Consider the following 15,452-nt stretch of genomic DNA (forward strand, 5'->3'; position numbering starts at 1 on the left):
TGCGCTGTTTTGAGACACCGTATTCCTTACCTGCAGTCCCCAGTAAATTGGATGCTCGATACCGCATCGTTCACCACAAGGGGTTTGAGGGAGCTCAACTTTCTCATCAGTCCCTTCTAGTCGAGTCCTCTCTCAAACGTTCCCATCCCTCCCAAGTCTATGCTTCCGTTCCTCCGGGCAGAGAGGGGAGAACGATGGATAAGTTTGGTAGACGTATCTATCAGAACTCGATGATGGCGACTCGAGTGCTTAACTACAACTTTTTCTTCTCTTCATACTTGGATTTTTTCTTGCCGGTGCTCCGCAAGTTCACTCCTTTCATCGATGCTCAGGCTCGTTTCCAGTTTGAAGAGGTGGTGGCGACCCTGTCCCAATTACGCCTTCAACTGATGCAATCCTCCTACGATGCCTTTGAGCTCTCGGCTCGAGCGGCGGCATGTTCGGTTGCCATGCGTCGTCTGGCCTGGCTTCGAACCATCGATATGGATCCGAACCTCCAAGACAGACTTGCAAATGTACCTTGTGCAGGAGCGGATCTATTTGATGAGTCCATCGAAACTGTTACTAAAAAGCTGTCGGACCATGAAAAGTCTTTTCAGTCTATTCTACGTCCTAAACCGAAGCCTCAGCAGTCTCGTCCATCCAGACCGCCTCAAATTTACCAGCGGCGTTATCAACCGAGGCAGACTCCGCCTGCGAGACAGCCTGCGAAGAGACAGCCTCCGCAAAAGACTCAGCAGAAGCCTCAGATGCCGGCTGCACCCAAGGCTACTCAGCCTTTTTGACTCTCTTCCAGGGAGCATAACCGACGTTCTGTCTTCCACTGTTTTTCCCATAGGGGGTCGTCTCCATCATTTTTGTCATCGATGGGAGGCGATCACCACAGACCTTTGGGTCCTTACCATCGTAAGAGAGGGATACTCTCTTCATTTCCAACGGGTCCCCCCGGACCACCCTCCAAGAGAGTATCCTTCCAACTTAACGCAGACCGCTCTTCTTCTCCAGGAGGCCCAGGCTTTGCTTCGGCTTCGGGCCGTCGAGCCGGTCCCGTTAGATCAGCAAAACCAAGGGTTTTACTCCAGGTATTTCCTAGTTCCGAAGAAGACGGGCGATCTGCGGCCCATTTTGGACCTTCGAGTCCTCAACAAGTTTTTGGTCAAGGAGCGGTTCCGTATGCTGACCCTTGCCTCTCTCTATCCCCTCCTCGAGCAGAACGATTGGTTATGCTCTCTGGACCTCAAGGAGGCCTACACTCACATCCCGATTCATCCGGCCTCCCGCAAGTTCCTCAGATTTCGGGTGGGACATCTACATCTGCAGTATCGAGTGCTTCCATTTGGCCTTTCCTCTTCGCCCAGAGTCTTCACGAAGTGTCTGGTGGTGGTGGCCGCTGCACTCCGGAACATGGGTCTCCAGGTGTTTCCATACCTCGACGACTGGCTCATCAAGGCCCCGTCGGCCCCAGAGGTCATTTCGGCGACCTTGACCACGATTTGTTTTCTGCAGAACTTGGGCTTCGAGATCAACTTTCCCAAGTCACATCTTCAGCCCACCCAGACTCTCCCCTTCATCGGGGCGGTCCTGGATACCATCCAACTTCGAGCGTTCCTTCCTCCTCAACGCATGGATGCTCTTCTTCTACTCTGCCAGTTGGTGTCTTCTCGCCCGTCCATCTCAGCGAGACACATGATGGTCCTCTTGGGTCACATGGCATCCACAGTTCATGTGACGCCTTTTGCCAGACTACATCTCAGAATTCCTCAATGGACCTTGGCATCTCAGTGGACTCAGGTGTCCGACCCATTGTCCCGCCACATTGTAGTCACTCCTGCTCTACGGCAGTCTCTTCTTTGGTGGATGACCTCTTCGAATCTATCCAGAGGTTTGCTGTTTCACTCTCCTCCCCACCAGAAGGTTCTCACGACCGATTCATCGAACTATGCATGGGGAGCTCATCTGGATGGTCTTCGCACTCAGGGGTTCTGGACCAGTGCGGAACGACTCCATCAAATCAATCTTCTGGAGCTCAGAGCCATCTTCAATGCTCTTCAGGCTTTTCAACATCTGCTTCACGACATGGTAGTCCTAATTCGCACCGACAATCAGGTCGCCATGTATTATGTAAACAAGCAAGGGGGCACGGGCTCGGCCTCCCTTTGCCAGGAAGCTCTTCGAGTCTGGGATTGGGCGGTCCGCCACAACACCTTCCTCAGGGCTGTATACATTCAGGGGAAGGACAATGTCTTGGCAGACAAATTGAGCCGTCTTCTCCAATCTCACGAATGGACGCTCAATTCCAAACCCCTTCATCAGATATTTGCACAATGGGGGACACCTCAGATAGACCTCTTTGCAGCCCCCCACAACTTCAAGCTGCCTCAGTTTTGCTCCAGGATCTACACTCCTCTCCGCCTCGAGGCAGACGCTTTTCTGCTGGATTGGGAGAATCGCTTCCTATATGCGTTTCCTCCTTTTCCTCTCATTCAGAAGACTCTGGTCAAGTTGAGATCAGACCATGCCACCATGATTCTAATTGCTCCTCGGTGGCCCAGACAACCTTGGTTCTCCCTTCTACTTCAACTCAGCAGCAGGGAGCCCATACTTCTTCCAGTGTTTCCTTCACTTCTCACTCAACATCAAGGTTCACTACTTCATCCCAATCTGCAGTCCCTCCACCTGACAGCTTGGTTCCTTTCAACATAACTCCTCACCAGTTTTCTCAAGCAGTGAGGGAGGTTTTGGAGGCTTCCAGGAAGCCTGCTACTCGACAATGCTACTCCCAAAAATGGACTAGATTCTCCTCCTGGTGTATTTCCAATGCCACGGAACCTCAGCGAGCTTCCCTTTCTTCTGTATTGGACTACCTTCTACACCTATCTCAGTCTGGTCTCAAATCTACCTCCATACGAGTCCACCTGAGCGCTATTGCGGCTTTCCATCAGCCTCTACAGGGGAAACCTTTGTCTGCTCATCCTGTGGTTTCCAGATTTATGAAAGGTCTTTTTCATGTCAACCCTCCTATCAAACCTCCTCCTGTGGTTTGGGATCTCAATGTTGTCCTGTCTCATCTCATGAAGCCTCCGTTTGAACCTCTCAACAAGGCTCCACTTAAGTATCTCACCTGGAAGGTGGTTTTTCTGGTGGCCCTCACGTCTGCTCGCCGTGTCAGTGAGCTTCAGGCCCTAGTGGCGGATCCACCGTTCACTGTATTCCATCATGACAAGGTGGTTCTTCGTACTCATCCGAAATTCCTGCCTAAAGTGGTCTCTGAATTTCACATCAACCAATCCATCGTGCTTCCAAGATCATGAAGGGCATAGAGAGAGTAGAGAGGGACAGATTCTTCAAACTTTCAGAACATAAAAAAACAAGAGGGCATTCGGAAAAGTTGAAAGGGGACAGATTCAAAACAAATGCTAGGAAGTTCTTCTTTACCCAACGTGTGGTGGACACCTGGAATGCGCTTCCAGAGGACGTTATAGGGCAGCGAACGGTACTGGGGTTTAAGAAAGGATTGGACAATTTCCTGCTGGAAAAGGGGATAGAGGGGTATAGATAAAAGATTACTGCACAGGTCCTGGACCTGATGGGCCGCCACGTGAGCGGACTGCTGGGCGCGATGGACCTTAGGTCTGACCCAGCGGAGGCATTTCTTATGTTCTTATGTTCCAGTGTTCTTTCCAAAGCCTCATTCTCATCCTGGGGAAGCTGCTTTGCACACTCTGGACTGTAAACGTGCTTTAGCTTTCTACTTGGATCACACAAAGCCTCACAGAACTGCTCCTCAACTTTTCGTCTCCTTTGATCCAAACAAGTTGGGACGACCTGTATCGAAGCGCACCATCTCTAACTGGATGGCGGCTTGTATCTCTTCCTGCTATGCCCAGGCTGGATTATCCCTTCCCTGTAAGGTCACAGCCCATAAGGTCAGAGCAATGGCGGCCTCTGTAGCCTTCCTCAGATCGACACCGATTGAGGAGATTTGTAAGGCTGCCACTTGGTCCTCGGTTCATACATTCACCTCTCATTATTGTCTGGACACTTTTTCCAGACGGGATGGACAGTTTGGCCAAACAGTGTTACAAAATTTATTCTCTTGAAATTGCCAACTCTCCCACCATCCCATTGGGGTTAGCTTGGAGGTCACCCACTAGTGAGAATACCTGCCTGCTTGTCCTGGGATAAAGCAATGTTACTTACCGTAACAGTTGTTATCCAGGGACAGCAGGCAGCTATTCTCATGTCCCACCCACCTCCCCTGGGTTGGCTTCTCAGGCTAACTACCTGAACTGAGGAGACACGCCCGGTACATCGGGCGGGAAGGCACTGGCGCATGCGCGGTGCGGGCATCTCGAAACTTCTAAGTTTCTTCAAGCAAGACATGCTTTCAAGATGTCCGTGTCGGGGCTCTGTCGGATGACATCACCCACTAGTGAGAATAGCTGCCTGCTGTCCCTGGATAACAACTGTTACGGTAAGTAACATTGCTAAATGGCAGTTAGGGAGGCAAAACTTCGAGTGGAAGAAATTCTGGCAAAAAACATTAAAAAGGGGGACAAATCCTTCTTCAGGTATATTAGTGACAGAAAAAGGAACACAGGCGGGATAGTACGCCTTAGAAGACCGGACGGAAGTTACGTGGAAGCAGATTCCGATAAAGCCGAACTACTGAATGAATACTTCTGCTCAGTCTTCACCTGTGAGGCACCGGGACACGGTCCCCAGTTGAAGGCAACACAAAGCACAGAAGACCCGTTTCAGAATTTTGAGTTCACACCAGGTGAAGTTTACAGTGAACTGGCAAGACTCAAGGTGAACAAAGCCATGGGACCAGACAATTTGCACCCAAGAATGCTCAGAGAATTGAGCGATGTCCTGGCGAAACCGTTGGCTGAGCTATTCAATCTCTCCCTAAGTAAGGGGAAAGTTCCCCTGGACTGGAAATTAGCTAATGTCGTTCCTCTGCATAAAAAGGGTTGCAGGGCAGAGGCTGCGAATTATAGACCGGTGAGTCTCACATCAATAGTGTGCAAACTCATGGAAACACTAATTAAAAGCAAATTGGACACGATCTTGAATGAAGGGAATCTTCGGGATCCCAGTCAGCATGGATTCACCAAGGGTAGGTCCTGCCAATCCAATCTCATCAGCTTCTTTGACTGGGTAACAAGAAAGTTGGACTTGGGAGAGTCTTTGGACGTTGTGTACCTGGACTTCAGGAAAGCTTTTGACAGTGTCCCACACCACAGGCTGCTAAGCAAGATGGAATCGATGGGGTTAGGAGAGACACTAACTGCATGGGTCAATGATTGGCTGAGTGGCAGACTTCAGAGGGTGGTGGTTAATGGTACCCTCTCTAAAACATCGGAGGCGACCAGTGGAGTGCCGCAGGGCTCGGTCCTGGGTCCACTCCTTTTCAACATATTCATAGGGGATCTGACTCAAGGGCTTCAAGGTAAAATAACACTATTCGCTGATGACGCCAACCTATGTAATATAGTAAGTGAATGCAGTTTACAGAATTATATGGCGCAGGACCTGCTTACATTGGAAAGTTGGTCCTCAACCTGGCAACTAGGCTTCAATGCTAAGAAATGTAAGGTCATGCACCTCGGAAGCGGAAATCCATGCAGGACGTACTTCTTGAACGGAGAAACTTTAACTAGGACTTCAGCAGAACGAGATTTAGGAGTAATCATCAGTGCAGACATGAAAACTGCCAATCAAGTGGAGAAGGCTTCATCTAAGGCAAGGCAGATATTGGGTTGTATCAATAGAAGTTTCGTCAGCCGAAAGCCTGAAGTCATAATGCCGTTGCACAGGGCCATGGTGAGACCTCATCTGGAGTACTGTGTGCAATTCTGGAGGCCACATTACAGTAAAGATGTGCGCAGAATTGAATCGGTTCAACGGACGGCCACCAGGATGATCTCGGGGCTCAAGGGTCTCTCGTACGAAGAGAGACTGAACAAATTGCAGCTCTACACTCTTGAGGAACGTAGGAAGAGGGGAGACATGATCGAAACATTTAAGTACCTCACAGGACGTGTCGAAGTGGAAGATGATATTTTCTTTCTCAAGGGACCCTCGGCCACAAGAGGGCACCCGCTCAAACTCAGGGGCGGAAAATTTCATGGCGACACCAGAAAGTATTTCTTCACAGAGAGAGTGGTTGATCATTGGAACAAGCTTCCAGTGCAGGTGATCGAGGCAGACAGCGTGCCAGACTTTAAGAATAAATGGGATACCCATGTGGGATCCCTACGAGGGTCAAGATAAGGAAATTGGGTCATTAGGGCATAGACAGGGGGTGGGTAAGCAGAGTGGGCAGACTTGATGGGCTGTAGCCTTTTTCTGCCGTCATCTTCTATGTTTCTATGTTTCTATGGTTGCCTCTTCTTGGGCTTATATTAATTTTGATCTTTTTCTCATGTATAATGGGGGAAGTGAATATTGTTATCTCAGCTTAGAAATATCATCAGAATCCTCAAAATATGAGTTTTCACTGAATCAGGAACGATTTCTACTGAGGTCTGTGAAAATTGCTTTGAACATTGATGGAGGCTGAATCAGAGATGTTATGCTTATTTTTGAAATTGACAGCACTAGTTTGATAGTAACTTATGGATATACTAGTGTTTAAGCCCGTTACATTAACGGGTGCTAGAATAGATGTGTAAACTTTTAGCTGAGGCCATTCTTTCTTTGCCCCCTGCACCCCCTGTCCAGCAGTAGCCCTTCTCCCTTCCTTTTACCTCCCCCCTGTACATCAGCAGCATTTTTCTTCTCCACCCCCTCTTCCCTGGTCTTCCTTCTCCCTCTTTCACTCTGTCTCCCCAAAAGGGTGCTGCAGCAGCATTCCCCCAGCGGTCTCACACAGCCATCGGCAGCATTTCTCATTCTTTTCCCCCCTCCTTCCCGGTTCTCACACAGCCGTCGACACCGCAGCATTTACAACTCACTGCTCCTGCTTGGTTCGGGCCTTCGTCACTGCCGGATCCCATCTACTTTATGTTTCCAAAAAGGCAGGACCCGACAGTGAGGAAGGCCCGAAGCAAACAGGAGCAGCGAGTTGAAGCCTCCCTCCCTGCCCTATCTCCCACCAATGTTGCCCTAGCCAGGAAGTGACTTCGGCCATGCTCCGGGGGCTCTAACACTGTGCTTGCCGGCTTTGTTTTTCCTCCCAACCTCCTCTCTGGTTTTGGAGGAACAGGGTCGGGAAGCCGGCAAGCACAGCGTAATCAGAAGTCAGCTGGCGTCAGAGATCAAGAAATCAGCTGAGGCAGGCACTGCGCATGCGCGGGCACAGCACCACGGACCCATCAAGTTTTGAAGTGCGCACGCGCGCTAAGGGTATTATTATAGCGGATGCTAACACTTTACAGTTCATTCATAAGCAAAACATTTTCACCCGATCCCTTAAAGTGTTTAAAGGACTGTCAGAGGTGATTTCTCAAAACTGTGTTTGAACCTTTTCTCATCAGTCCAACACTGTAATTTCACTAGATTATTCTCTCATTTTATAAGTTCTTCTTAAGCTTTTTTAAGTACACACTTCTTATACTTCTTTTTAATCTAATCTAATCCTTAAGTTTATATACCGCATCATCTCCATGAGAATGGAGCTCGACACGGTTTACAAGAACTTAAAATAGTGGGTAGAGAAGAAGAAAAAGGATTACATGAACTTATGTGTAGAAGGGGGGAGAGAAAGGGGGGAAGGATAGAGCTACAATTTGCTGAAAAGCCAGGTTTTCAGTTGTTTGCGGAATAACTGAAGGGAGCTCAGGTTCCGCAGCGGGGTGGTGAGGTCGTTCCAAAGACCTGTGATTTTGAAGAGAAGGGATTTTCCCAGTTTGCCTGAATAGTGGATGCCGCGTGGAGAGGGGAAGGCTAGTTTAAGCCTTTGGGCAGTTCTGGAGGAGTCGGGACTGGAGGAGTTGAAAGACAGTGGGATAAGAGGAGGCAGGATTCCGTGAATGATCTTGAAAGCCAGGCAGGAACATTTGAAATGGATTCTGGAGATTATTGGGAGCCAGTGAAGTTTGGCAAGGAGTGGGGAGGCATGGTCAGACTTGCGTTTTGAGAAGATCAGTTTGGCTGCAGTATTCTGGATTAGCTGGAGTCTTAGAATACTTTTTTTTGATAGATTTAAGTAGATGGCGTTGCAGTAATCTAGTTTGGAGAGGATGATGGATTGGACAAGGATGGCAAAGTGTTGTTGGCTGAAGTAGGATCTAGCTTTCCTCAGCATGTGAAGGCTGAAAAGGCATGATTTTGCCAAGGAGTTGAGATGGTCATTGAGGGAGAGAGAGGAATCAATAGTGATACCAAGGACCTTGCATGAGAACTCGAGCTGTAGTGTATCGCCTGTGGGTAGTGCGAAAAGTGTGGGCAGGTGTTCGAATTTTGGGCCGAGCCATAGTAGTTTTGTTTTAGATTCGTTTAGTTTCATCTGTACCGAGAGGGACCAGGCACGGAGTCTCATTATGCAAGCTGTAATGTTTTCGTGGAGGTTGGTGAGGTTCTGGTCAGTCTCAAGGAGGACAAGAATGTCATCTGCATAAGTGTAGATTGTTTCCAGGGGGGATAGTTGAAAGAGTTTCAGGGAGGACATGTAGATGTTAAAGAGAATAGGGGAAAGGGGTGATCCTTGAGGGACACCGCAAGATGGAGTCCAAGGAGTGGACATGGTGCCATTTGTGTTGACGGTGTAGGAACGGGAGCGTAAGAAGTTTGAGAACCACATTAGGACGGTGGAGTCGATTCCAATCTCGGAAAGTTGGTAAAGTAGTATGTCGTGATGGACGACATCAAAAGCAGCAGAAAGATCGAATTGTAGTAGGACAACGAATTTGTTATGCGAGTGTAGTTGTTGTACCTTTGAAATTAGGGAAACTAGGAGGGATTCAGTGCTAAAGCAGGGTCTGAAGCCATGTTGGTAGGGGTGAAGAATGGAGAATCTCTCGAGATAGGAGGAGAGCTGGGTAGCAACTATGGTTTCTAGAAGTTTGGTAAGTAGAGGGATATTTGCTATGGGACGGTAGTTTGATGGTAGGGAGGGGTCGAGATCGGCTTTTTTCAGAATAGGTGACAAGGCAATGTGGCCCATTTTTGTTGAAACAAGCCTGATAGTAGAGCAGAGTTAATGAGTCTCGTAAGGGAGGAGATGGCCTGTGCAGGAATGTTTTCATAAAGGTGGGATGGGAAAGGATCTAAGATGCATTTGCAGGATTTCAGTCTGAGGCAGAGTTTAGAGATCTGGGGTTCAGATATGGGTTCAAATGTCGTCCAGGATCTATCCGCTGGGATAGGGTTTGAGTCATTGGGAGGAAGAGAATTGTAAGAGACTGCTGAGGGGAAAGAGCTCCTTATGGTGGAAATCTTTTCATTGAAAAATTTGGCTAAGTCGTTTGCGGAAGGAGGGGAGAGGGGAGAGGTGGAGTCGTTTTTTGAGGTTAAGTTTCGCAAGATGTAGAACAGAGTACTATTTTGATTTTTTGATCTGGTGATTTTATCTCCATAGAAATTCTTTCTTGCTTTTTTTAGTATTGTGTTATAGCACTTGATGTTGTCTCGCCAGGATTGTTTGTCTGAGGGGGATTTCAATTTTTTCCATTTCCGTTCCAGGGCTCGACAATTCTGTTTTAGTTCCCTGTGATATGGAAGGTACCAGGGGGCTTTGTGGGAGTGGGAGATAGATTTTGTAGATAAAGGGGCCAGAGCGTGGTAGGTAGTCCAGGAAAGGATAACCCAATTATGCCAGTTGGACTCTGGGTCTGTGTGTTTAAGAGAAGGGGGAAGTTGGTTAAGAAATTGGGTCCAGAACAATTCGCTCGTGATTTTTTTGCGGTAGGTGATAGATTTTGTGGGCCGGGGTGGAGTACCTAGATGAGATATGAAGATGGGGAGGCAGAAAGAGCCTAGAAGGTGGTCAGACCACGGGACAAGGTCCCAGCGGGCCTCTTCGGCAGAAGTTTTGTGCTCAGTCAGGTCGAGGAAGCTGATGATGTCTAGTGTATGTCCTTTATCATGGGTAGGTGTGGGTGGAGGAGTGGTGAAGCCAAGGGAGGTGAGGAAGTCTTTGAATTCAGTTGAGTCCATGCTGGTGTTATCGTCAAGGTGGAGGTTAATATCTCCTATGATCAGTAGTCTCTGGAATTTTAGGAAGACTCTTGTTATAGTCTCTAGGACTATAATGAGAGAATAATCTAGTGATGAGCAAATGTGTTTCAAAAAATCTCATTCAAACACAGTTTTGAGAAATCACTCCGACGGTCCTTTAAACACTTAAGGGATTGGTTGGATATATTTTGCTTATGAATTAACTGCTTATTTTTGACAACAAAAAGGAAGAAACAGCCCCACGTGTAATAGAACAAAGCACAGGAAAAAGTGTGGCAGGGTAGGGTAGGTACATAAAATCATGCAAACCAATTAAAGAGTCCTTGGTCCTTTACAGCTGGAGCCCAACACGGTCTGTGTTTCGGCTTCCGAAAAAAGCCTTCCTTAGGGGGGTGTGGAAATCTAAAAAGGATTGCTCTTGGGTTCCCGCATGTGAACTCCTCCACACTGCTTGGGATCGAGGACTTTTTAATCCTTTTTAGATTTCCAGTATATTAGTACCATCTACTGGATTACCCACACCCCCCTGAGAAAGGCTTTTTACGGAAGCCGAAACACAGACCGTGTTGGGGTCCAGCTATAAAGGACCAAGGACTCTTTAATAGGCTTGCACAATTTTATGTATGTGTTTAATGTACTTTTAATACATGTGCAAAGTCTCTTGTGCTTTGCTGCTTATTTTTGAATTAACCCAATAGACTGATGTGGAAAAACTATTCAACTCATTGAAATTGGTCTAACCCCCCCTCCCCTCAATCCCTAACTGGGGTTCTAGCTTCTTAAACAGGTTCAGCTGGAAAGGAAGCATGTTCATTCGAAAGACAGTACATTCTTGTACAGAAAGAAGCTTACTTCAGTTGTGGATGAGTCTGTGGCTTCTGCTGAGGAGCAGACTGTGTCTCTGGCAATTTGCTGGTGCTCGAAGGCCCTTGGCTTTGAGGCCGTGGCTGTTGAGTTGTGGGAGCAGGCGGCTTCACTGGCTTAGAACCTGCGGGCCGGGGAACTGGTGGCTCCTGGGCAGACGTCCTTGGAGGCAACGTTCGCTGTGGTTGCAGCGGCTCTTGGCTTTGAGAGTGCATTCCTTGGGGTTGCACTGGGCCCCCTAAGTTCAGTACAAGAAAAACTTCATAATGTTACAGTATCAAGGAGGGTCTATTATAGCCAGTATTGTTTCTTGACATAAAAGATGCTAAAATTGAGAAAACCAATTCTAGAAGACTTGGACAACTTAAGTACTAACAAAGCTGCCTCTAACCATGTCCATAATAACACGATGCCCATTAGGTTACTTTAAAAAGAACATTATGAATGTAAAGGTGTTTTTGGTGCTTTACCTCCTTAACACATTCGGTTTATGCTGTTTATCTTCATATAAATGTTTACCATGATCATATCAAAGCACAAGGGAAATGTCATTGATGCTCACTTTACAAGGTTATTCCACATTCTGCGGTATAGAGTATTTAAATTTCAATGACATCTATGGCTTGTTGATTGAAAATTTTACAGTGCCAAAGTCTCTTCTTGTGGAATTTACAATTACGCTGAGCATGAGATGGAAAGGTTTTGTTAAATTTCCATTTCATACCAGTGCAACATTTTGAAATGCGCTCCAAAAGACTGGAAAGGAACAGGGCACTGGAAATTCTTCTCTGTATAAGCAAGTTCATTATTATAGAGTTGCAATACATAGATTTTAAGATTGCTAGGATCCAGGAGTGACAGATGAAAAGGAAGTCACTGTCTTTCAGCTTGCTTTTTTAAGAACGAATGATTGATCTAGCCTCAATAAGTGTACCAAACGCTTCCTCTGACTGAGAGACTTTCAACCCAAGGCCTGACCAGGCACTGAAAAATTCACTCCGCCCACGACATGCTATATAGTTCCTCATAAAGGTTTGGACAAAATGACCTTTTCGATCACGAGTATCTTATTTTATTGACATACTGTGGTATTTTAAGAGGCATGATGCAAGCTGGTGATGCACAGTCTCCTGAAACCACAGCTATGTTTGGGAAAAAACAAATTGCATGCACTTAAACCAGTGGTCTCCAACTCAAACCCTTTGCAGGGCCACATTTTGGATTTGTAGGTACTTGGAGGGCCGCAGAAAAAATAGTTAATGTCTTATTAAAGAAATGACAATTTTGCATGAGGTAAAACTCTTCATAGTTTATAAATCTTTCCTTTTGGCTAAGTCTCCAATAATAATATTGTCATTTATAGCTAAAGAGACATATGATCAAGAAACTGTTTTATTTTACTTTTGCGATTATGATAAACATACTGAGGGCCTCAAAATAGTACCTGGCGGGTCGCATGTGGCCCCGGGCCGCGTGTTTGAGACCACTGACTTAAACCAATCGGCAGTTCTTCAAAAGAAAGCCTGCATCATCAGATTTCTGGTTCGCAGGCTTCCTGGCTGAAATTGTGTTCCGTCAGATCATAACGGACAATCATGACAACATTTGATCCAGCGTCAGGTGTTTGCACATGGCCTGTGGCAATCCTTTGCAGGCTAAGGAGATGCGGTTGAAATTTCTTGACGAGTCTGTAGAAAAAGGACTGGCAAAGACTACTTGGAGAGAATAGGCAGCCATGAATTACGGCAGACTTTTGAAAACGAAACTGCCCGTTTCTGTGTGTGCATGTGGAAGGTAAGGAAGCAGAATATGGGTTTGCCTGCATTCTGCAGCTGATATAAATGCAGTTCAATTCCTGTCACATCCAGCTGAATATTTGCTTGTAATTTTGGCTTTCCAGGGGATGAAAGAGTCCTCAATGCAGGGGTGTAGCCAGACCTATCATTTTAGGTGCGCCCACTCCAAAGCAATTTTTTTAAGCTTCCCCTAAACCCCTGCATCTGTCACTCCCTCTCTTCTCTACCATCTTCTCTGCCCCAAATTGGCATCTGTTGCTTTGGGGCCTACCATCTGTCCATATCTTTTTAAGGCCACTCCTTCCCCCCATCCCAGTGTACCTCAGAGATGCCACTCATGGTGGTTCCTATAGGCAACCTGCACCAGCTCTGCAAGCTTCCCTCTGCCACATCCCTGCCCATGAAAAAACAGGAAATGACATCATTGAGGAAGGGGACACAGTAGATGGAAGCCTACTGAGTCGGTTCAGGTTGCTGGGGGTGGAGCAGATGCTGGGCCGAAGAGGGAGAAAGGGGAGTGAAGCGTGGGAGATTCCAGGGCTCACAGGGCAATATCATTCCTGAATGTGGGAGAAAGAAGTGGGCATGACAAGAGTAGAATTGCAACCCGGTTTATCAGGATAGGTGAATCTAGCCCTGCTTTCATTCTATGCTATGAAGGACTTGTAAACAATTAGGCAGTTCTTTTCCTATCCTTTAGTTCTATTGGACGCCACTTTGATTTTCCTCTGTACGGTGGCTCATCAAATGCCATGCTAAACTAAATTTATGAAAAGAAGCACAAGAATTTCTCAGGTGGCATAGGGTGAAATCAGGGCTGGATCAGCCTAGCTTGAGAAAAATGGTGCCAACTGATGTACCTTCCCCGATGCTTTCTAGAACACTTGACAGAAAAATCTAGTTCCTAAACCACATGTCCATTAGTATCTATTGACAAATAACTTAGATCTCCAAATATTAGCCTAAAAAATCAGCGCTGATAAGGATGGCGCTTGTAACGCGATTCAATAAAAGTTATATGCACTTTCTAGACTCATGCATAGCTGTCCTGTGGACCAAGGAAAGTCAGGCCTAAGTGGTGCGTGGATTGCGCATAGTCTTTAAAAGTATGCAGAACTTTTAGGATTACGTGCTAATAAGCAGATTTCATGTAACCAAAGTCTTGCATAATACTCTTTTAAAACAAGTTTTAAAATAAGCGTGATGCATAGTCTAAAACCCCCAAAACAGAACTAGATATTGGGTCATCCTACTCATCAGCCGTGCAAAAGAAGAGACAGCCGTATAGGCATTATCTCCATTTCCTGTTTCTTGCCTTTCCACCATAATTCCTTTACCTAATATCTGTTTCTTTCAGATACATTCTCTTCACTTCTAGTTTAAATCTGCACATATTGAACTGGGTCAAACGCCCAGTTTGTTTGTAGCCTCTTAGCTACTTGGATTTTTGGTGAATTTTATGTTTTTTATATTTAAGATATCAAGGGAAGGTATTTTTATTTTGCTGAAACACAGTCCAAGTTGGGTCATTTGTGGATTGTATTTAAGTTCTTTGGACGCTTATTAAACTACAAACTGGTACATCTGATCTTCTGTTCCGCAATCTTTTTGCTGTTTAACCAGAGATTTATGAAATCTGTATGTAAATTTTAATCTTTCCGTGTGAAAATGGCTGGATGTAGGGCACTCATTAACGAGGCCGTGCTTTATGAAGGCTTGTCTCTGTGTTTATAGAAATAAAGTTCAGATTTTAAGTTTGCAAAAGTACACAAACAATGGGGCATGTTTGCGTAAATGTGGTAGGTTTATAGCCAAAATATCATGCAGTAAGTGCAAAGACTGTGTGGTAACTGTTGGACCATTCCACCTGCAGTTTCCCCCCAGACAGGTTTCCTACCATGCATTACTGTCAAGTGTGATTAGCACGAGCACACCTAACCCCACTTTATCTGAATGAATCATAACACAAAAAAAACCCCTTTGCACAACACCTTCATAGAAACATGATGGCACATAAAGGCCAAATGGCCCATCCAGTCTGCCCAGCCACAGCATCCACTATGTCTTCCTCTCCCTATAGGCTAAGGCTCTTTATACCTGCATTGTGATGTCATAGAGCTTTATGGTTCTAGAATCATAGTAACATGATGGCAGATAAAAGCCAAATGGCCCATCCAGTCTGCCCAGCCACAGCATCCACTATGTCCTCCTCTCCCTATAGGCTAAGGCTCTTTATAGCTGCATTGTGATGTCATAGAGCAGGGGTGTCCAATGTCGGTCCTCGAGGGCCGCAATCCAGTCGGGTTTTCAGGATTTCCCCAATGAATATGCATTGAAAGCAGTGCATGCAAATAGATCTCATGCATATTCATTGGGGAAATCCTGAAAACCCGACTGGATTGCGGCCCTCGAGGACCGACATTGGACACCCCTGTCATAGAGCTTTATGGTTCTAGAATCATAGTAACATGATGGCAGATAAAAGCCAAATGGCCCATCCAGTCTGCCCAGTCACAGCATCCACTATGTCCTCCTCTCCCTATAGGCTAAGGCTCTTTATAGCTGCATTGTGATGTCATAGAGCTTTATGGTTCTAGAATCATAGTAACATGATGGCAGATAAAAGCCAAATGGCCCATCCAGTCTGCCCAGTCACAGCATCCACTA

General features: G+C 46.3%; 1 protein-coding gene across 1 annotated transcript in view; it reads right to left on the reverse strand.

Annotated features, from left to right (window-relative positions):
• The window catches only part of SYN2 (synapsin II), a 502,630-nt gene that overhangs the window by 22,539 nt on the left and 464,639 nt on the right, over window positions 1-15,452 (reverse strand). The window contains exon 13 of the mRNA XM_033926098.1: window positions 10,978-11,227. Coding sequence (XP_033781989.1) covers window positions 10,978-11,227 — 250 coding nt within the window. The remainder of the gene's footprint in view (window positions 1-10,977; window positions 11,228-15,452) is intronic.

This window comes from Geotrypetes seraphini, chromosome 17 (assembly GCF_902459505.1).
Source record: "Geotrypetes seraphini chromosome 17, aGeoSer1.1, whole genome shotgun sequence".
Classification (NCBI taxonomy): domain Eukaryota; kingdom Metazoa; phylum Chordata; class Amphibia; order Gymnophiona; family Dermophiidae; genus Geotrypetes; species Geotrypetes seraphini.